Source organism: Haliaeetus albicilla, chromosome 2 (genome assembly GCF_947461875.1).
Source record: "Haliaeetus albicilla chromosome 2, bHalAlb1.1, whole genome shotgun sequence".
Classification (NCBI taxonomy): Eukaryota; Metazoa; Chordata; class Aves; order Accipitriformes; family Accipitridae; genus Haliaeetus; species Haliaeetus albicilla.
The window spans coordinates 17,381,057-17,403,310 of NC_091484.1; the positions used below are offsets into that span (position 1 = coordinate 17,381,057).

The following is a 22,254-nucleotide window of genomic DNA, read 5'->3' on the forward strand; positions in this document are numbered from 1 at the left end:
CTAAGCCACATACTTGCCTAGCCCTTGCTTTTTCCTACTAAAAAAGTGCAGTCCTGCAAACCCTCTTTTATTAAAACAAAATTTTAAACATCGCTGTCACTAGGCAATGCTTGCGAACGTAAACAGAACCAATGTACCCCCGTTGAAAAAGGGCAGTCCTGCAAAATCTCTTTTATTAAAACAAAAATTTTTTTAAATCCCTGTCGCTAGGAAATGCTTCCGAACGCAAACAGAACAGATGTACCCCCATTTCCCACAGCAAAACATAATACGTTTCCGGGAAGGGCACCAGACCGGAACGCCGTGATGCTGCAGCTGCTCCTCTACAGGAAAAGAAGGTTCAGAGAGGCTGACCCAGCTTCCGAGCCTCTGCTTCCAGAACAGCAGCTTTCGGCTCCCTGACCACAGCTGCTAAGGAGCGAGACAGCTCTTGGTGAAGGTCTGACAGCTCCTGGCTGGTCTTGGCACAGCGCTCGATATAGTCCTGCTTGTATTTTCGTTCTTGTGCCAGCTGCGTCTGCAGAAGGGACACCTGAAAGAGGCAAAAGGCCGAGCTCAGACAAGCCCACGCTCTTAGGACCATCCGTAGCTCCACAGATCCGGCCGTCAGGGAAGACGCACCCTCCAACTCCAGCCCTGACAAACATGTTGTCCTTGTGGAATGGGAACTAAGAGGTTGCCAGAGCCACCCTGAACTGAGCTCAGATTACCGGCAATTCCGAGTTTCTTTCTGGCATACCATTCACAAGGCACAACACCGAGACGTGACATGCATATTAAAGAGAGAGGTTTCTACAGGATTTCGTAACCCAACCCTTTTTTTCAAAGGAGAGATTTGGGCTGCTGCCACCTTAGTTCCACCTGCTTTCTCCTCAGCAGGAGGACTGCTGCTTACACAAGGTAGTGAAGAACCGTTCTGTTACGATCTACTTTAGAAACCTGACAGCTAGCACATGAAACGGGAGAAAACTCTCACTCTTCCTAACTTCAGAGCACAGCCCGGGGGGCAAAGGAGCCTTAAAGGACTGCTGAGGCCTTCAAAATCCTCAAACTCTTATTACTTCCTGGCAACAGCGGGTTGTGCCTGCTGGGCTTTTTGGTGGGAGAGACCCAGCTGCTCTCGCCTCCTGTCAGCATTGCAGGGCAGCGCAGCCACAGCAGCTCTGGCATGTTGCCCTCTGCCTGCTTTGGAGCGGAGGAGATGCCAGCACTGGGAGCAGCGCTCGGTGCTTTGCTGTTTCGGGGAGAACAGCTCAGGCCAGAGGTTCTCCTCTGTTTTCAAAGTGACATGTGCTTTGCCAAGGGCTCTGTCCCACGTGGGAATGCCATCCCCAACCTCGAGCTAGGAGTACGAAAATATTCTTTCTTGGCAAATGAACTCAAATAACAGAAGCAATTCCTAAAGGAGTTTTATGGCTTATGGAACCTGCTCCGTTCGAATTACGATACCAAGGTCTGCCAACGTAAAGCCAAACCAGACAAAAAGAGGGTCCCTAATCTGCTAAGCATCTCGAGCAGACTAGGTGGGAAACTCGGGCAGCCAGCTCCGGAAGGGGAACGCGAGGTGCCGAATTAGAAGCCGGTAGCGCGCACGGAAAGCAAGACGTCGGAGGGACTTCACAGCAGACGATACGCGTAGGCTAGGGAACACCACCCCTGAAGAGAGGGACAGCTCTGACCTTCTCTCTGAAATAATAAGGGCACCTTTCTGCAACGGGGCTTGGAAGCCTCCCACGCTTTGGTAGGTAACCCAGAGGTATGCGTGGGAGAAGTGGCCATCTGCTGCTAAGAGCATCTCCCAGGAAGGGGGAGATCACGTTCCAGTTCCGCTGTTTCCCAGACCCAGAGGAGTGCCCCAACTAGCCAGCTGAGGACGATTCTTTGAGCAGAGCACCTTCACTTTCCTGCCGAACTGCTGGAGCAGGTCCACAGTGCAGGCAGACACAACCGTCACAGGGGGAAGGGGGTTCAATCCGTTATCTGTAGCAACAGAACTTCAGGCGCTGAGGCTTCCTGGTGAAAACACCCTTAAGGTATAACTTGATGGCTTCAGCGGTACGCTCGGCTCACTTGCCAGAGCGGAGCACCGTGTACTTTACTCGCATAAATCTTACAGGCATTTTGCCCTGAACACCTGCGAAGATTCACCTCCTCAGGGAGACCAGGGCATACCAGACCCTTAAAAGCACGTGGAAGAGGAGCCTGGCGACTGCTGCTACTGCCAGTACCGCTGTCAAGGGATGGGATAGGGTTCAGGAGCTGGGACGTACATTCTTACGCTGATAAAACAAGCGTCCACGCTGCGCTTAGGTCTCCGACTCGGTCCGATACTGGGATCGTGATTAGCGCAGCATAGCAATAGGAGACTAACGGTTGCCCGAAGGCTGTAAGCTCTGGCGCTGCCTCAGATCCCTGGAGCTCTGATAGAGTGCAAGCTCTACCGTTAACGGAGTCAAGGGAAAATGGAAGCCGTCAACAAGATGAGTAAGACTCAAGGGGAACATCCTTAGAATCTTCTCCATATTCAGGCGAGTGCCAGTTCTCTGAATTTCCTCCAATCCCTCTCCCACCACGCCTGACCTCTAGGCAAGCCAGAGACTAGACCTAGGTGCATGATGTTGTTTGGCCATGGCCAACAGATGTGTCTGACTGACTGGGTATTTCCACTGCCTGGTGTACTCACTTCCCGACAGCCAAACAAAACTCGGGCTGTAGCATCGTGCAAAGCTGTGCCCCTCAGTACAGCCACGGCAGCTTTTGACGAGAGCTTTCCTACTCCTCACCTGGTTCTGCAACTCAGCTAATCGACGACTGCAGTGAGCGTGAGACTCCTCCTGCGAAGAAAATGCAAGGATTTCCTTTTGGTCTCCAGTTTGGCCAGGGCCATGGTCTACGTTCCACTTCTCTTAGGTCTATACTGGGGGGATGCTGCCACTGGGATTTGCCACTGTTCCTCTGTATGGCCAGACCCTCCTCCCACCAAGGAAGATTCTGTTCTCACCTGTCTAGAAGCAGCCATCTTGTGCTGGTCAGACAGCAAAAATCCGCACGCATCTGGCAGCGACCGACCACTGTGATATCTCTTCAGTCTCCTCCGTTCACGTTCCACCTGCACGTTGGTGATAGGAGAAAGGGTCACAGAAACCTGCCACCAAACAAGGAGCAAAAGGAGCTCTGGACATCATGGCAAGGAGATTTCTGCTCTGCTCAGAGGCTGTTAACTGCCCCAGAGAATGCTGCGGGCAAAAAGCACTCGAAGTAGGCTATGGAAGAGAAAGAGCAAGAGGAAACAGTTCCTGACACAAGAGCGTCAAACGTGCGTGTATGGGGACACTGGGGCAGGAAGGGTGGGACCGGAGCGAATGCGCATTTGTGAAGGCAACGGGGTGCCAGAAGAGAGAGAAAATACAAAAGCGTGCGTCCACAGGGGGAAGTGGGAGAGGGAAGGAAACAAGCAGAGGACTCCAAAGTGCTGTCTGTGGAAATGTGCTGTGATCCAGAGGACCGTGAGGCTTTGCAGAGGCAGTGAAAGCCTGTTTTACCTGCTCGAGAGTCCTCCTGAGCTCAGCATTGAGTTGCTTCAGCTCCGCCTTCTCCAGTTCCAGCCTTGCAACTGCTCGCTGCAGACATTCCAGCTGCTGTGACAGGAGTCTCTTCTCCGAGAGCCACGATAGCTGCTCCCCTTCTGCAATAGCCTGCTGGGTATACAGAGAGGAGTTTATGTGAGCTGGTGCCCCATAAAGGTTAGGAGGGACAGAATCGACAAGTCGGGGAGAGTGACCGGACTCGGGAATGGACAGTGCCAAGTCCCTTCTGCTCCTCCTGGTTGACGGGCCAAAACAACACACTCTCTTTCTTCCTAGGGGCCCTCCTCCCGATCGCCGTGGGGAAATCCACACAGATTTGCCTTCCGGCCTTTTGGACCGCAGCACAAGTACATCCTGAATGCGCAATGAAGCCCTTCACCTGATCAGGCAACGGTACGAATGCCGTTATTTTTAATACACTGGAAAAGCTGTACCTCCGAAATCGACATCTCTGAAAGCATCCTCTAAGCACCGTCAGCGTAGCTGCTGTGCAACCATCGTTACAAAATTCTGCTAAGGTCAGTCCCTTAGTTTGGTCAGCTGTGCCCCTTCCTTTCCGTGCCAAACCCCAACCACGACACGTTGGCTAAGCTTGCCTACACAGGAGAGAACCAGTTACCCATCCCCAACGTCTGGGCTTGGGGTAACTCTAACAGCAAGCTCCGTAGTTCTTTCAGTAGTTCGGGGGCTGACAGAAAACACTTCAGCAGGTGAATGCCTTGAGCTACGCAGACAGGCAAGCCTGCTGGCTACAACCGCAGTTTCTTTGGCCAAGCAGGTCATGTATTTATGGGACTATATATTCCCGTATCTTTATGGGCATCATCATTAGAATCCTTTATAGACTTTTTAGTTGACTGATGATCAGTCACACTGCCTACCTGATGATGAAACCGGTCCGTGTCCCTCTCCGAAACCATGCTCTGCAGGATGGCTATTTCTTCCCTCAGAGTCCCATTGGCCATTTCACTCTTGGCAAGGGCAAGAGTCAGTGCTTGTGCCTTCTCTTTCCATTTGACTTCTCTGCTCTCGGTCTGCTTCAAAATAGCAATCGTGCGCTCCAATTCTTCCCCGTTGGCTTTCCGCTCATCCTCCAGTTGTTGCGTTAGCTCCTTCTGTCTTTGCAAGGAACGGTCTCTCTCCTGGAGAACTCGCCGCTTCTCTGCTTCCTCTTCCTCCCATTTCTGGAGTTTCTGGATTTGTTTCTGCAGGGTCTCCCCGCCATCCTTCCATCGCAAAGCTGATGTTAATTGTTTCAAGAGCTCACTCTGCCTCCTAAGCTCTTGTTCTCTCTCTGTCAGAGTCTGCTCTAAGTACCCGACTCTGTCTCTGTGGTTCTCGATCTCCTCATCCTTCTTTGTCAGAGTCGGCTGAACATGCTGGAGATCTTCCCGAAGAGCTCTTACTTCCTCTTCTAACTCTTTTAGTTCACCTTCAGCCTTGGTCTCTTGCTCCTTCTCATGCAAGGCTTCTTCCAGGAGCTTCTCTTGCTCTCTGCCATGCCTAACCTCTTCATTCTTCTTGGTTAGCCTAGGCTGGAGATTCTGCAAGGTCTTCAGTTCTTCTTCTTGGCGCTGGAGTTTTTGCATGAGAGTTTCGTTGTCTTCATCTCTCTTCCTCACCGCTTGCTCAAGCAGATCCACTTGCTGCTGGCATGATGTTAGTGCTACTTTCGTGCTTTCTTCACGAAGCCGGAACATGTTCATTTGCTCTGTCTGCCTGAGGAACTCCAAATGGTTCTCCTTCAAGATTTGGCTCATTTTGTCTAGATCCTGCTCTAGACTCTTGGCCTGCTTGCCTTCTAACTCCTTCTGCTCTCGAAGCTCCTGGACGTGCTCTTGCAAAGACACTATCTCTTGATCTCTCGCTTCTAGAGAAGATTCAGCGTATTCTAGTTTTTGCTGTACGGCTTTGGTCTGCCTCGCTGCCTCCTCCTTTTGCTGTTGAAGCTTAGAGAGAGCTTCCTCCAGAACCTCTATCTTTTCCTCTCTTTCTTTCAGAGTCAGCTTTGTTGCTTGGAGGTTTGTTTGCTCAGCTTCACGCTTTTCCTCCTTTTCCTGCCACGCCTCACATTGCTTTCTAAGGGATAACATTTCTTGTTCTTTTTCCTTCAGTGCCACTTGAAGCTGCTGCAGAATTTCCTTCTGCTGTCCAGAGTCTTGCTCTTCTTTTTGGAAGGTCTCAATCAGTTCCTTCTGAGATTCAATCATTAAATCCTTTTCTTTCAGTATTGCTGTAGTGTACTCTAAGTCTCTGTGCAAGACATTCATCTGTTCTTCTGTTTTTTCCGCATAGCTCCTTGCCTGTTGCTTTTGGATGTCTAGGAGTCTGTCCTTTTCTTTTAAGGTTCCTAAGGTCTGCTCCAGTTGGTCACGGACAGTCCTTAACTGCATTTCCATGACTTCCTCAGCTTCCCGGATTTGCTGTTGTTGCGACTCAAGCTCTTGATCCTTTTCAGATAAAGAAAGGGTCATCTTTTCCAGTGTACCACGAAGCTCTTGCAGGTAGCCCTCTTGCTGTTCCTTGTACTGCTGCAAGAGTCGTAACTGATCCCTTTGAGAATCACACTCGCTCTCTCTGTCCTTAAGAACTGCCCTCAGGTGTCCAAGGCTCGCGTGCAGAGATTTCGCCTGTTCTCTCTCCATTTCCAGCGCTTGGATCTGCTGGGTCAGAGACAGAAGCTCCAAATTCTTCTCCTTCAAGTTTCCTTTCATATGATCAAGATCCACCTGCAGATTTCTCACTTGTGATGCACCGTCTCGTTCTAGAATCATTATTTTCCCCTCCTGGAATTGGATCTCCCGGTCTCTCTCCTCCAGCTCTTCGCTCATCTTGCTGACAGCAGTCCTCAGCATTTCTCGCTGCTTCTCCAGCTCCCGTATCTGTTCTTGCTGGGATTCAACCTCCTGTTTTTTCTCTGTTATGTCCTTGATAACCTCACTGAGAGTAGTTTCGTGCATTTCTTTCTGGTTCTCCAGCCTTCTCACCTGTTCCTGGTACAACTTCATTTCTCCCTCCCTCTCCGACAGGATGGCAGTCATACGAGTGAGACTCTCCTGCAAAGCTTTTCTCTGTGCTGCCTCTTTTTGGAGCATCTGGATTTTCTCCCGCTGCGTTTCCACTTCCTCGTTTTTGATTTTTAAGATAGACAATGTAGTCTGAAGTTCTTGTTCAAGGCAGCGATTCCTATCTGTTGCTGCATTTGCTCGGGTTTCGGAGGCTGTGACCGATTCCTGAAGAAGTTTCATCTCCCGTACCAGTTCTTCTTTAACGGCTCGCAGTCCGTCCCGTTCCTGCTGCAAAACAGTGACAAAGAGGTTCAATAATTCCACCCATGTATGTTTGCTTTTCGTACTAGATTTGAACTCCTGCTTCAGTGGCAGTCAGGGGCTGCCCCCTCCCTCCCTGCCTCTCGGGATGTTGTAAGACCTTTCCTGCGCCACCCTTTCGGTTGCGTCTTTCCCAGCTTACTCGGCCAGTCCCGTCTTCCTTTTTGCCCTTCTCCGAACCTCTTCCAGCTCGAGCGTGTTCTTTTGGGGAGGAGCTGCCAGAACTGCAGCCAGGATTTAAAGTCCAGACTAACCATGATTTAGGCAGTGGCACGATGATGTTCTCTCTGATAGGGAGGGAGGAAGGGAAGACAGAACAACCCCAACATGGGAGTTCCCGTTGTTGGGGTTGGGCGTTGGGGTTTTTTTTGGACCTCTACCGTGTAGAGTTTTCATGGTACCATCCTCTAGAACCCCACTGTGCCCTCTTGAAGGAGTAGCGGTCAGATCACAGACACAGTTACGGTGTTCATGTTCTCTTCAGGCTGCAACGCGCTTCCTGCCTTTCTCAAACCTACACTGTGGTAGCCTCTCGCATTCCAGGCCCTGTCCCTCACGGCACAAAGGTCTCATGGCTGCCAAGGCATCGCTCCTCTTTACAAAGGGGTATCGAAGAGACGCTTCCACCCAGACGGACAGTGTCCAGAGAAGCACTGCCAATAAGGAGCCCAGAAGAGTAAAAAAAACCACACAAATTCTCCTTTCACGGTCTCTACCTCTTGCTTGGCACTTTCCACTCTCGTCCGTTCCTCCTCTTGTTGAGCTTGCATGGCAGCAACTTTCTGCTTCATATCAAACAGCTTCTTCTCGTGCTCCCTTTCTGTCTCTGCCTTCTCCTTTTCCCACTGCTCCAGCATCTCCTGTAGCTCTGAATGGTGCCCTTCCCGCTCGCTTGCCTGATGAGGGGAGAAAAAGACTTCAGGAGGGAGTCCCAGCCAAGCTTCTCAAAAAAATGGGAAGCTTCATCCCTCCCACAAACCCCCACCTCGACAGCGCACAGTAGTGGCTTTGTGCCCTCCATAAATCATGTCCTATCAAGGAACTTAAAAGGAGGGTCAAGCTGGCGGAAGAAGAGGAGATGTTACCTTCCCCTCTCTGGCGGCTGCCTGTTTCCTAGCACCTCTCGCCTACGGGATTTCCCTCTAGTCTCAGAGTCTCTATTTTCAAAGCTCAACTCCATTCTCATCAAGGAGAAGATGCAGATGGACTGCAGGGTGAGAAAGAGGCCAGCACCCCGATGCCCTAGTCACAAGACGGGCCACGAACTCAAGTTCAAGCCCAGGAACGAGGGGCTGTTCCATCTGTTCTGTATGCTTTGAGCCCAAAGATAACACCTCTGTCAACCGTGAAAGGACAGAAAGAAAGGAACAAAGTTCCCACGACTGCAGTTGGCAGGAAAGTTAGGAGTCTACTTCATGGTAGACAGGAGTCTGGTAAGATCCTACCCCTTTACTGCCATGCCTTGGGTGGGGACCACCCAACCTTCTGCTCAACTCGTCTTAGGCCCACACGGAATCCGTGGCTTGCATTTACTGTCCCGGCATAGTCCTGTAGGTCTTCACGTGCTTTCAAGTGCGAGCTCTTGGCTCTGCTGCCTGGCCTAGCAACGCGTGGCCTATGACAGACGCTTGCTGCCATTTCACACGCTCAGGCTATTATTCTTCTAAAGCCAGCCCACAAAGCTTGCCTCAAGACTTCAGAAGCATATTGTTTCCTACCAGCTCTTGCAGGAGCTTGTTTATTTCCACTTCGTGATCCGTTTCCCGAAGTTTGAGGGTATCGTTATACTGCTCTTCTGCCCGCAAGAGCTGTTGCGCCATGTTTTCCCGTTCCTGCTTCATGAGAGATCTCTCTGCTTCCAGCTCACATTGAAGGCACTTCGCTTCCCCTGCAAACGTGACAAATGGCAAGATTCAGGGCCTACACAAACAGCGGTTCTGACTTCACTAACCGTAAGCCATTTGAATTTCAGTGTAGGAGGGATCTGTCCCCAGCTCCTTCACTCCTTAGAAGCACTGCAGACGGAGAGCTATTTTTATACCATCCTCCCTAGGCAGGGGGGTCACCAGAAACAAAGCACATGAGGCTCTCACCTTGTATCACCTCCTTGGCCTGCCTGACTGTCTGAAGTTGGATTTCAAGCTGACTCCTGGCGATCTCCAGCTGACATAAGCGCTGCTGAGCCTCAAGCAGGCTGGATTCCAGGGTCTCCCTCCCGGCCCTACAAGAGGCCAATACGGAGAGAAATGAGTTTCTTGCTCCTGACGCCCACAGGGAGTTAGTCCAGTAGGAGCTGGTTCAAGATCCCTACCCCTCAGTTCGGAAAATGGGTTGCATGGAAACTGGTATACAGAAGGCATATTTCTGCCATTTAAAAGAGCAATGCAGGCCCCTCCGAGGGAATGCCCAGGCTTTACTTATGACCTAGCGTAACACAGAAAGCCCAGCCGAGTTTGATCTCCATCGCCAAATCTTAAATTGCTATTGTCTGATCTATGACGCACGGGTAGCTGTGCTCACAAAGTCTGTGCCAGCAAGCAAAAGCCCAGCCTCTGCTCACAGCCCTTTGCTCATCGTCACTTCCAGGTTGCTCTGCAGGGGCGCAGAGTAAGAGCATCTCCCTGGCTGACTCGTGACTTTTTGATGCTGTTCGTAGTGTACGTACAGGGAGGTGATCTTCCAGACTCCCTATATTTCAAAGGGACTAAAGCAATACATCAGATGATACAGTAAAAGCTCATGCTTGTAAGCAGCATTTGTAAGAAATCTGAACTAGATTTTACCTGAACAAGGACTACCTGAAAGGAGAGACAGGTAGCCTTCAGTTTAAACTCTTGGAAGTTCGCGAGAAAAACTTGCTACTTTTCTCTAAGCGTTGCTAACTAAGCAGGCAGTAGCCCAAATGGCTTGCCGCTCTTTAAAATGGAAGTTGTAGTACTGCGGAGGCAAATTGTTACATCCATAGACTTCAACCAGCTGCTGCGTATGACACACAGGACTCTGCAACCAGGAGCTGAAGTTGCCTCCCTGATCTAACACGGCGTCCTGTGTGCCAGGTTCCTACCATACACAGCACTGCCTCACTAGAACAGGCGTGCAACCAGGATAACATCCTTCAGGGTAAAGGGGCACCCGAGTGGTACAACACTAAGACCCACAACAGTAGGATTTCACTGCTTTGATGGACGATGGAGGATGTATCTTCAAGAAGGAGAACAAGCACATATTTCTGACTACGCCAATGTCTGGCAGTCCAAAGTAAATATGCTCCATTTTAAGGATAAATCAAAGTCAGTCTCTAAAACAGAACAGAGAAGATAAGAGTCCAAAACTGTGACGACAACAACAGGCTCTTGAGAACAACATCTGGCAAGAATAGTTGCTGCAGCCCAATAATTGACAGAACATAATTCAGCTGGATCAACTAAGAGGAGCTGGAGCTCAGAAGCAGCAGCAGCTCTCAAGAAACAGACTGAGTCTAAATGGTGTTTATCAGCCTTGCTAACAACATACTCTGGAGTGGTAAGGCGTCAAAGTCAAGAAGCGTGACAAACAATCTCGCATTTGTACAGCTCTGCAAGGTCAGGAGTCTTCTAAAAAAGACCTGAGAGGAGGACAAACATCTCCATACGTTGGGTAGTTTGGGGTTGGTTTTTTTTTTTAAAAGCAGAACTTGTCACACGTGATCTTAGAAACCTGATCCAGCAGAAGGACAAAATCTTGTTCCTGCCCTGCATAAACTCCTCCATGATGTCTATCTCAAAACAGCACGTGGTAGGGAGTACCGGACCCACACATCAATGATGGGCAACAATTCCCGCAGACTGGCGAGCATTCAAAAGAGGCTTCCCTGCTGCTGGTGTAACCAACTCTAGGTCCTGCACCACAGGTAACAAGAGTTAGACTAGAAACAGTAGGCCCTCAAGATTTTCAGCACGAGCCTCTAGCTTCACCCTAAATGGCAGTGTCCTACTCGCAATGTCCGTACGTAATAGACTTGAATTCTGAAGATCCCCTGTCAAACTACTTGATAAGGAACGATCCAAGTTCAAACGCGCAGAACGAGAAACCGAAACCAGAGAGAAGCTTTGGGTTTCAGTAAACATCTGCATGGTTTAATTACTACTCAATGCAGAGCCAAGGTACCAGATACTGAGGAATTACGCTGGCTTGCTTTGGACTTCACACAGGAACGTGCAAGGGGGCATAAACATGAGCCCCAGGCTCAGGAGAGCTTTGTTAGCTTTAGCTGTCAGAAAAATAACATTCAAACCATGCTGTACTGGTTTGGGTTTTTGGTTTGGTGTTTTTTTTTTTTCTCGAGATTCCTCCATTTTCTGTCCATGGAAGGTGAAAATAGCTGAAAAGCATACAGGATGCAATGAACCCTCGTGTCATGATTATCACCTCTATAATTACAGACATTAAATAATCTCCTGCCTAGGGTCTCCCCCCTGCCTTTACCTGGCCTCTGCCAGCTGCTCTGCAAGGCCTCGTCTGTCCCGCTCCGTGGCTGCCAGTCGCACCTCTAAGGCAGCCTTCTCGTGCGCCAGCAATTCCTTCTCTTTGGATACGTTGGCCAGTGCTTGTCCTTGGCGAGAGGACTCCTGCCGCAACTGCTCCAGACCACTGCTAGCTGACTCTTGCTGGCGGTGAACCTGAAAGCGGGACAAAATACAGTTAGAGTCCCTTCTCTGGAGTTCTGTGCAGAGCCAGCCAGCGCCACTTCTGAATCAGCTAGAGGAGAAAGAGCTCCGGTACTCTGGCCTGAAAGTTTAAGAGCATCTGCTTCATGCCGCCCTAACACCCTGGGCTGCCAAAAGGCACTAGGGCTGTTAACCTGAAAGCGATGTGTAAGGCCCTGCTGGGTTGCCTGGGACCAGACGGCCCCTTCAGGACAAACGTACACACCCAGACCACATCTTTTCACGCAAAAATACCACATCTTCCACAACTGCCACCTTGCAAACTAAAATTCTATCAGAATCTATTCCAGTGCTGGGAATTTTCAGGAACCGTTGAGCAAGAGCAACTTTGCTTGCCGAACAAAGTGGAAATACACATGGTTTCTCCTTCTAGAAGAAGAAAAACCAACATCAAAGCGTCACCTTGTCGCAGAACACCACCACACACCTACTTCAGTGTGTACGGCAGTTGGATGCAATGAGGTGATCCTTGGCAGGGAAACAGTCCTTGTGGTGAGCAGTGTCATTTAGTGATTTACGGAAGTCCGGCTGGTGTGGCCAAAGAGATGGTAGACTCTACTTGGACAGTAGTTCGTGTCAACAATACTGTCTACTTGTCTTACACAAACAAGTTGCCCAATAGACCTTGCTGGCATTCAAGCCTGAAGACTAACCGTGATTTTTCAGCTTGCTTCTGCAGTGATGCCAATACACCTCTGATGGGTATTTGCCAAACAGACCACGTACTCCAAAACTAAGACTGTCTAACAGGGAACAGACCTTCAGAAACAAACAATTCTCCTCTCAAAGTTACCCCATAAGACCTAAGATTGTACATTATGAAACCGACACTGAAATGATGGCAAACTCCCTAGTCTCCTCCAGCGATGCAATTCTCCCAAGCTCTTTTTCCACTCTACCAAAACCAGTTAGTCCAGAGTAAACAGTCTTCTGTGACCACCTCTTTCTCAGCTTCTCCCTCAAAGCCTAACGAGGATCTAGCAATTCAAAGCAGCATGTAGGTCGTAAAATACAGTTTCAACAATTTCAGGGTGCCATTCCCGTTCTTAGCAGTACAAGACAGCAGACACTGACTCGCCGCTTTGTCCCGCCCTCTAGGCCCCAACAAGCCGAGCCTGGAAAGTTGCAGACTTCACAACAAAAAGCATAAATAGAAACATGCAGCCCCGGGGGTTTTTGGCCTCAGAAAATGGGTGAAGAGCTACCCTGTTTGCTTCTTTCGACGCATGTGAGAGTAGTAGCCTCACGCAGATTCGTGGGCAAGGCAAATCACCTCTCTGCAGCTTATCAAAAGCCAAAAAAGAGGCCAACACAGACAGGTGGATTAAAGGAATCTGTAGAAGCAGAGGACGACCCAGAGAATTGCACAACAGCTCTGCAAGCCATCAACACGCTTCCAGAAGGAAGTAAACAACGCCGCCTGACCCCCAGCGCTACCAAGTGTCTCCTTGACAAAAAACACTGCAGAATCCAACAGATACAGCTTCACTGAGCCAAGCAGCCAAAAGCCCACCCAGAAAGCACCAGGTTTTTGGTCTCACCTCAATGAGTTTCTCTTGGGTTTCTGCCTTCTCCTCTGCCAGCATCCTCAGCTCTGCCTGCAGCCCCTCCTGTTGCTCCTCTGCTTTCTTCAGCAGCTGCTCCAGGTGGGCTTTCTCTGCGCTCAGCGCCTCATTTGTTCTTTCACACAAGTTCAGCTTCTCCTGGCCAGAGATCTTTGCTCTCTCCATCTCGTCCACTTTGCCTGACAGAACGTCATGCTCTTGCTCCAGCTACAATCGCAGAAGCACAGAGGAAATAAAATAACAGTAAGATTTACTCTGTAGGAGCTTTGGCTTGGACAGAGAAAAGAGCAACGTTTCCATATTCAGACAGTCATACTGTCCGAAGGCAAGAAGCCTGAGAAGCAGCAGCAGCAGCAGCTGGAGACAAACACCTGGCAAGATCTTTGACAACTCTGCTCACCTGCAACACAAGTTTGTTCAGCTGCACCTTATCCAACGCAAGAGCTTCATTGATACTGCTCACGTTCGCTGCTGCAACGTGTAGATCGGCTATTTCAGCAGTCAGCTTATTCTGAGCCCCTGTCAACTCTGCTACTGACTGCTCTGCCTGAAGAGACAAAAGAACAACATGACAACAAAGACAGGAAAATCCCTGACCTCAAGCAGCAACTCCAGATCCCCTGTTGTGTCTCTGACACACTCCCAGTTCAGCGTTCCCAACAAGCACGTGGGCACTAACGACACCGCAGAGCCTCTGTGGTCCGATCGCCATTTTCCAAGAAGGACAACAACATTGTCCCTGTCTTCTACTGCCAGAAACAGCATCTGTGGTGGTCTTGCTATCACAACTGCCTCTCCCACAAGTGCTGCCTCGGAATAAGGTGACCATACCTTTTCCAGTGCCACGGTAAGCTCGTGTTTCTCTTGCTTCAGCAGATCCCTCTGAAGGTGCGATTCCTCCAGCATCTCTCTTGCGACTACCAACTCGCTCTGCAATAATGAGTGTTCTCCTTCAAGTGCAGCTAAGTCCTTCAGTCTATCAGAAGGGGAAAGACAAACAAGTTTTTTAACGTAAAAAACATTCTCATTTCCAAAACCACGAGTATAGAATCATAGAATCATTTAGGTTGGAAAAGACCTTTGAGATCATCGAGTCCAACCGTAAACCTAACGCTGCCAAGTCCACCACTAAACCGCGTCCCTAAGCACCACACTCTACACGTCTTCGCAATACCTCCAGGGATGGTGGCTCAACCACTTCCCCGGGCAGCCTGTCCCAATGCTTGACAACCCTTTCGGTGAAGAAATTTTTCCTAATATCCAATCTAAGCCTCCCCTGGCACAACTTGAGGCCGTTTCCTCTCGTCCTATCACTTGTTACTCGGGAAGAGAGACCGACACCCACCTCGCTACAACCGCCTTTCAGGTAGCTAACAGCTTCCCGCCTGTTAGTTCTCCCTCTCCTCTTTCGTACGTTGGACACAAGACTTTCCAAAGTTCTTCTTTGGGTAAGACAGACTTTTAAAAAGTCCACCTTAATAGTCCCACAATTACTTTTGCCTTCAGCAGTGAACTGATGAAAGAGCTGGCAATCTATCTGGGGAGATGTGTACGAATTTCCCAAACTAATAATCACAGGATCACAGGATGATTCAGGTTAGTATGTGTGATGTTGCAAAATGGCACTCCTTGCCCCAAAGGCCTTCTGCGCTCAGTCTAGCGTGGAAACGGCAGTACGGAGGGGCTACATTGCATATGATGGTCCTGTGCAAATTCCTCCCAACTCCTTTAGCACAGCCCTGGGTAGCAAAAGGGCTGTACAAGAGACACAGCTCTCTTTACGCTGGTCTCCATTTCTCACCAAGAATCAGTTAACAGCAAAAACACTGTAATACGCCATCTCTTTTCCAGTCCTGCCTTACTCACAAGAGCTTCTGTCTGTCAGACGGTTTTTTCTGTCCGTTCTGTTGAAGGCAATAGTTTGACTAGGGACAGGAACAAGGCTGTGCAGAATGGGTGCGTTTTAAACGTGAACACAGCCCATCCTATGAATCCAACGAGCACCCACAGAAGATAACGCTGCTAACAGCAAAGTTTAAAACACATTCACCTGTCCTGAAGCTCCTTCTTCTCCGGGTCCCCTTCGACTTGTAAGTGCATCACCTCCCAAGTCTTCCGGCTTATTTCCTCTTCCGCTTGCTGCTGTGCCTGATCCTCGAGGACAGGTCTACCCAGCGTAACGGGTTCCCAGGGCCGTACGCCACAGTTTAGGCGGGAGCAGTTTACAAGTATAGATCCAGAAAGCCTCATTTGCTCTGCCTTCAGCTCTGACAAATCTCTGAAAAAGAATCAAGAAAGAGGTAATGTTCACACCACCACCTTTATCAGCTGACTCGCTTCCGAAGCACGTAATTGCGCAACAGTAAAAGCCGGCAGGAAAGACGACATCTTCGCTGGGGACGAATCATTCCTCTGACACTTTGGGATCAGGACACATCTTGACCCTTGGGCAATGGGTCTATTTGACGGTTGAGGAATGAATCTGTTTTCTCCCCAGAGATAAGAGGAAATGTATGGAACAGCCAGAAGGCTTCGAGAATTAACTAGCGGGTCAGGCGTACTCTACGCATTAAGGAAAGCTTATCACCAAATAAGGTAAATGGCTGACGGTAACCCAGAGTTTGAAATTGCATGCTGACACCAGAAGAATTTACTGTTAGGCTACGCTATTCTTCTCTGCACAGAAGGCACCTGTGAGAAAGGAACCTCAGAGAGCCCAAGAACAAGAAAACAATCATAAAAGGGAGGGATCAAACTAAGCAACATCAACTGGAGAAATGTAATAGCAGGGTAGAGAAGCTATTCTTTCTCTCAACAGTGTTGGTACAGGAATAAGCGGATGCAAACTGACCACGATAAACGTAAGCTGGAAATGAGAAGGAAAAAATAAATATATACATATTCACGAATGATCTTTCCATCAGGAGCAGTGGGAAAGGAAAGCCAGTGAGATTTAAGGCAAACTCTATAAAAGGGGACCGCTCCACATGCTGCATGCATAGCTTTGGTGAGTCTCTCCCAACTCGTCCACATATGCCTGTGTCTGTGTTAATATGCCCAAACATCACCATAGCCAAGTTCACCTGTTCAGGGCCCCTGCATTGCTTATAGCCTGAGCCCCTCAGCTTTACCTGAAAACCAGCATCAAACAAAATGATTCTGAATATAGCCTAAGGCATGCTTAAGGCCATCGCTTCAGACTGCCAAAGGAGAAATGGTATCTTTAGCCGCAGCTAGCGTAACATCAAGGCTCAAAAAGCAGCTGTGAAGGGAAGCTGTGTTTTTTCTGCAACGAGATCTAGCCTTCACTTCTACTCACCGGTCAGTGGCAGTCTTCATTTCCAGGAAATGACAGCGGAAGGTTACCACCTGACGCCACAGGCTGAGTAGACGGCTGCGTTCACCCCTTAGGTAGCTGTCATAAAGCTAAACAGGCAAAGACAAAAAGAAATGCCAATTCAGCCTTCGCTGTCACTGTACAAGCCTTTCAGAGAGGGGAGGGTACACAACCGTCATCACCGGGTCTCCTTTAAGAACTATTCCAATCGGGGGGGGGGGGCATCAAGGACTGAAGAGCCACCACAGAGGCATCCTCAGTAGACCTGCCACCTGACTGCAAAGAAGGGAACATCCACACTTCCCCTGCAGGCGCGGGTATCAACAAAGCAAACTGATCGCGATTCATCATCTCGCCTTGCAGAGGTGTCTAACAGGCTCGGTGGAGGAAGACAAAAACAAGCCCCTCCGAGACCAGTGTCAGATTTGCTTGCAACAGCCTATTGGTAAGGGAGGCCTGTGCTGTTCTTCTGTTGGCTACCCTGAATCCGAAAACACACTGACCTCTCTTCGGTCTCCACTGCTGCAGACAGAGATTTAGGAACTATTAAAAAACAGACGAGCGTTCATGGGTCACTGCCCTACAGTGCCCAGCAACAGCAAGCATTTGCCTTTGAGAACGAGCAGTACGGTCACAGCACGCGGGCATCTCCCATCACCACAATTTGCTGACACTCCTCCATCTCACACCCCTGTCTTCTGCTCATAAACACCAAGACAGCCTCAACGGTGCCACGACTTTCACACAGCAAGCTCTCCAGGCCAGAAATAAAACCCATTCTCATTCCACCCCGGCATCGCGTCTGACATTCCCGTCGCCCATCCTTACCTCACGTTCACCGCGCCACTCGCTCTCCTTCAATTCCAGCTCCTCCCGGGCCCTCATCCAATCCACCGTCAGTTTTCCAACATCTTCTTTAAGGGCTGAATTAACCTCATTCGCTTCCTCGAGGTGTTCCTGCAGGAGAGTGTTCACTTCTGCCAGATTCTCACACCTTGGAAAGGGAGAAACAGCAATGAGGTCACTGAACAACTGCTATCCACAAGCAGCGCCTCCGTGATTTCCCAACTCCCTCAACACTGACTTTGTTGTCAAACCGAGAGGCAGTAAAAGTGCTTTCTAGGATTAACTAAGATCTCTCTGTGATGGCATACTCATTTGCTTCTCCTTGCTTTAAGCCTTCTACTTCCACCTACAATTTCGGTTTCCCCTTCTACTTTGATGATGCCCACAGTTCACGTCTTGCCTCCCCTTCGTGCTGTCTGATCACTGGACGCATCACCTTTCTCTAGCACTCTCCTGACCCGCTCACCTACTGAACCACAGAATAATTTAGGCTGGAAAGGGACCTTTGGAAGTCACCCGGAATAACCCCCCGCTCAAAACAGAGCCATTCAGCACACAACACTATTACTGCACCACAGAAAACAGACTGTGGACCTCTCTCCTTTCAAAGCAGCTTGCCCAACTGCTCCCCTTGGGGAGACCAGGGAGCACTGACAGGTTTTCCCTCACTTCCACGAGCATCCAGGATACCAGGTATGAGGGAACGCTTCTTCCTTGTACCTTTGCTGCTCCTCTTCCACCTGAAGCAGTGCTTTCTCCAGGCTCTGGTCTTCTGTGGCTTCCCACCTGCCTGGAAGGGGTCCCTTCAGAAGAAAGGAAAAGTTTAGTCAAATTCTTGTCTTCCCTTCACTGCTGTGAGCATCCACCGCTTTCCGCTCCATTCGCTTGGGTAGCTCAGGAGCTCGTGGCTTCTTCCAGGCGTAACAGTGTCGTGACTATGGAGAGCAAGGGAGGGGAAGGGTGGTGCTCAATGCGAGTAGCTCTCCTCAGTCCCCCACTGTGGCACTCTCGCAGCTAGGTCTCCTTAGCTCACAACCGTGAGCGCTCACTTCGACTTGAAGCCTGGGAATGCTCTCCTACTCTCCTACCCTTTGTTCTTCCTAGGTTTACTTTAGCCGTGAAGCAGAAAGAAAAGCACATAGCCGTATGTTGAACGCCAGCATTCTTGCCTTCCAAAATGCCACGTTTCAACCCGTTCTTTTTCAGAGGCGGCCATATAACCTAACAGGCAGTGTAGCCCTCTCCTGAGCCCTAGGACAAAATGTTACGCCAGCAATAAAGCACCCTTTCTCAAAACTAAAATCCCCCTTCACAGGGTTTCCTGCACCCGCATTTCTGGGACCACTGGCTCCTCTAAGAATGGCAACTGGACAAAACACTCGCAGGCAAACTTACAGCGCTTCTTTAAACCCTCAGGCAGCAAAATCTTGCTTCCCTCTGCCATTGCTTTGGGGAGCTTGCTTTGGCCCGCCTTAACAAACGCCACCTACACGGTCTTTAGTTGGCAACCTGCACACTCACCCCTCCTGCTGCCAGCTGCTGCTCCAACTCTCGACACCGAGTCCGGTACTGCAGTACCTGGACAGAGACATAGAATGAAGATGAGCGAATGCAGCTTGTAACAGGCTCGGCTCCTCCTGCATTAGCTTTTCTCCAAGTCTTTACAGCCCAAGCACAGTACGTTTCACAGCGCTGCCGATGTGCCGATGCCGCCAACAAGAAGTCGTTACGATACAGGGAAGCTTCACTTTATCTCGTACGGAAGAAACTGAGACGGGGCTTCTTTTACGCGTACTGCCACCTGCTCATCCTAAGAGCTGCCTGCCTCGGCCCGGGGCCGCCCCAAACCACCCCCGCCGGCTCGGCTCCTGCCTCTGGGACGGCCCCCTGCTAACGTGGCCCAACAAAGGCGCCTGCGAGCCGGGCATCTTTATTTCAGCACGGACAAGCCCTCACGAGAGGCTCGGCAGGGTGACAGCGGCAGGGCCAGGCGCCCAGCGGGCCGGGCCGGGCCGGGCGGAGGAGGGCGGCTCCCGGGGCCTCCCCCGAGCTGCGGGCTCGGCGCCGTCCCGCCCGCGGCAGCGCCGGGGAACGCCCCGGGGAGGGCCCCGCTGGGGCCGCGCCTTCGCCCCCCGACATCGCCGCCGCCGCCGCCGAGGCCCCTCTCAGCGCTGCGCGGGCGGCCCGGGCACCCCGGCCCCGCCACCGCGGCCCGTCCCCGGGCAGCTCCCCGCCGGGCCGGCGCCCCCGCTCCTCACCTTCGCCTGCAGCTTCCGCACCAGCACCGCTTGCCGGTGCTGCGCCTCCTCCGAGCTCTGCAGCCGGCGCCGCACGGAGGCCTGGCTCCGCGCCGCCATGCCCCCGCTCTCCAGCCGGGCTCCGCCGCCTGACGGGCCCCGCGGCGGGGGCTGCTCCGCGGCCTGCCCCGGCGGGCCGCGCTCAGGCGCCTGCCGCGGCGGGCGCAGCGGCTCACCCTGCCGGCCGGGCGCGACCGGGCGCCGGGCGGGAGAGCCGGGCTCGCTCGGGGCCGCTCTGTGGCAGCGCTTCCCTTCTCGCTTCTCCCTTCTCGCTCCTCGCTGAGGGTGCGGCGTTGGGCTGCGGTGCTGCCGCGGGGGAGAGGCCGCCCCGGCAGCCGTTCGCTCCAGCGCGTTCCGCTCAGAGACCGTTAAGGGCCCCGCAGAACGCTGGGGGCAAAAAGCGCCCCCGGTGCAGGCTGGGAGAGAAGGAGCGCGAGGAAAGCCCAGAGGGTCGGATGGCGGGGGCTGGGGCCACTGGGGCAAGAAGGGTGGGACCGCAGGGACCGTGGAAAAGGTCCATCGCCCAGGGAAGCCAGCTGAAGAGCTGGAACTCGCTACGAAAAGCTCCAACTTCAGCCCCTGGAGCCGGAGTTCCCATCTAGTACGAAACCCAAGCCATACATAGGTGGAATGACTGAAGCTTTCGCTCCCTGTTGTGCAGCAGGAACGGGACAGACTGCAAGCAGTGGGAGAAAAACCGGCATGGCAGAGAAAAGTTCAAATTTACAGGACAACGAACTCTGTGAATTAAGCTTTATTTCATGAGCCCGTGAAGAAACACAACAAACACACACGACAACCAGGGCTCGGTCCCCTTTGCCCGGGCTACTCTCTTACGTGAATTTACCGAGGCACTACTCAAGCCATGATGTTTCAAAACTTACAACCCGTAACACTTAAAGTCGTGGGCTTATGGCGGGGGGGGGGGGGCGGGGGGAAGAACAAAAATAAAAAACCACCAAAAAAAGACATTGTTTTTCCCTAGTGAGAGTGCTCATCCTTCCTCCTCCGTCACCGCGCGGGCGTCCCCTGTATCACACTGTGAAGCACAAAAGCCCCAGCAGTCCAGCTGCTGTTGAATCTCCTTCAAAGGCTTTTTGGCTAAGCTGCTGTTTTATACTTTCCAGCTTGGAAGCCTGGTCTATACCATCTCCAAAAGTCAGCAGATTCTGACAATACTGCCAGGCAAAGATGGTGGCTGCAGGAGACAGCCAGCTGCAGGTGCTAATGGCTGCATCATGGCCCTTTAGCTCTTTCTGGCCACCTGTGCTGCCTACCTGGTGCTCCCCCTTCAACGCAAAGGCGCTGCTCCCAGCATACATCAGGCCTTAGCGTGGGCTGGGCTAGCCAAAATCTGAGCAGGAGTTGAGTGAACAGTCACGCTCCACCCCTTGGTGTAGTCAAACATCTAGCGAACCCGCTGCTTTGGCGAGTGGAGGTACCGTTACTCCTCTTGCCTCGCCTCCAGGGATCTGAGGCAGCGCCAGAGCTTACAGCCTTCGGGCAACCGTTAGTCTCCTATTGCTATGCTGCGCTAATCACGATCCCAGTATCGGACCGAGTCGGAGACCCAAGCGCAGCGTGGACGCTTGTTTTATCAGCGTAAGAATGTACATCCCAGCTCCTGAACCCTATCCCATCCCTTGACAGCGGTACTGGCAGTAGCAGCAGTCGCCAGGCTCCTCTTCCACGTGCTTTTAAGGGTCTGGTACGCCCTGGTCTCCCTGAGGAGGTGAATCTTCGCAGGTGTTCAGGGCAAAATGCCTGTAAGATTTATGCGAGTAAAGTACACGGTGCTCAGCTCTGGCAAGTGAGCCGAGCGTACCGCTGAAGCCATCAAGTTATACCTTAAGGGTGTTTTCACCAGGAAGCCTCAGCGCCTGGAGTTCTGTTGCTACAGATAACGGATTGAACCCCCTTCCCCCTGTGACGGTTGTGTCTGCCTGCACTGTGGACCTGCTCCAGCAGTTTGGCAGGAAAATGAAGGTGCTCTGCTCAAAGAATCGTCCTCAAATGGCTAGTTGGATTAAAACGCTTCAGGTAGTACCAGAAAAACCCCAGTCCCTTTCAGATGTTCACACGGAGAAGGAGGGCATCTGGGAGTGCCTCTTCCCCTCCACCGACTGGAAAGGGGCTTGGATGGCTTTCAGGCATTTGCACTGTCGCGTCTAAGCGAGGTTGGAGTCTTAAGCTATGCAAAACGGCAAAAATCAATGGAGGGCGATGATATAGATTGAAATGTCTCTTACCTGTGTTCCTCTGTCAGCTTCACCACCATGGGCAAAAGTTCATACAGCGCAAATACACCAGGCAGACCCTGGTCTCCCAGTAGCCCGTTGGCTATCTTCTCATGTCGCGTAACCGAAACCGGGTTAGTCCTTACCACCTAGCAGGAAACAAACACAGCAAACGTCGTCTCATTAGCGAGGAACAGGAAAGGCTACTAAAACATGAGTTCAGTGAACCGTATCAGTGTAGCCCTGCCCACTCACTTGTGGGGGGCCTGACAGTGCTTACAAAGGGTCGTAAAAAAAGCACCATCAGGATGGAGTCTATTTTTCCTACAGGCTATCAGTTAAAGCCCCAG

General features: G+C 51.3%; 1 protein-coding gene across 1 annotated transcript; it reads right to left on the reverse strand.

Annotated features, from left to right (window-relative positions):
• Positions 1-340: 340 nt before the first annotated feature.
• Positions 341-19,509, reverse strand: LOC138688215 (centrosome-associated protein CEP250-like). Its single transcript, XM_069799366.1, has 21 exons — positions 19,327-19,509; positions 18,892-18,948; positions 18,237-18,305; positions 18,091-18,173; positions 17,353-17,518; positions 16,507-16,613; positions 15,238-15,465; positions 15,050-15,130; positions 14,019-14,163; positions 13,588-13,734; positions 13,164-13,394; positions 11,381-11,574; positions 9,010-9,137; positions 8,635-8,804; positions 8,048-8,123; positions 7,633-7,832; positions 4,469-6,883; positions 3,543-3,698; positions 3,002-3,145; positions 2,784-2,834; positions 341-532 (listed from the first exon to the last, which is right to left on the reverse strand). The coding sequence occupies exons 1-21, from the start codon at positions 19,507-19,509 to the stop codon at positions 341-343; spliced, it is 5,223 nt and encodes a 1,740-aa protein (XP_069655467.1).
• Positions 19,510-22,254: the final 2,745 nt, after the last annotated feature.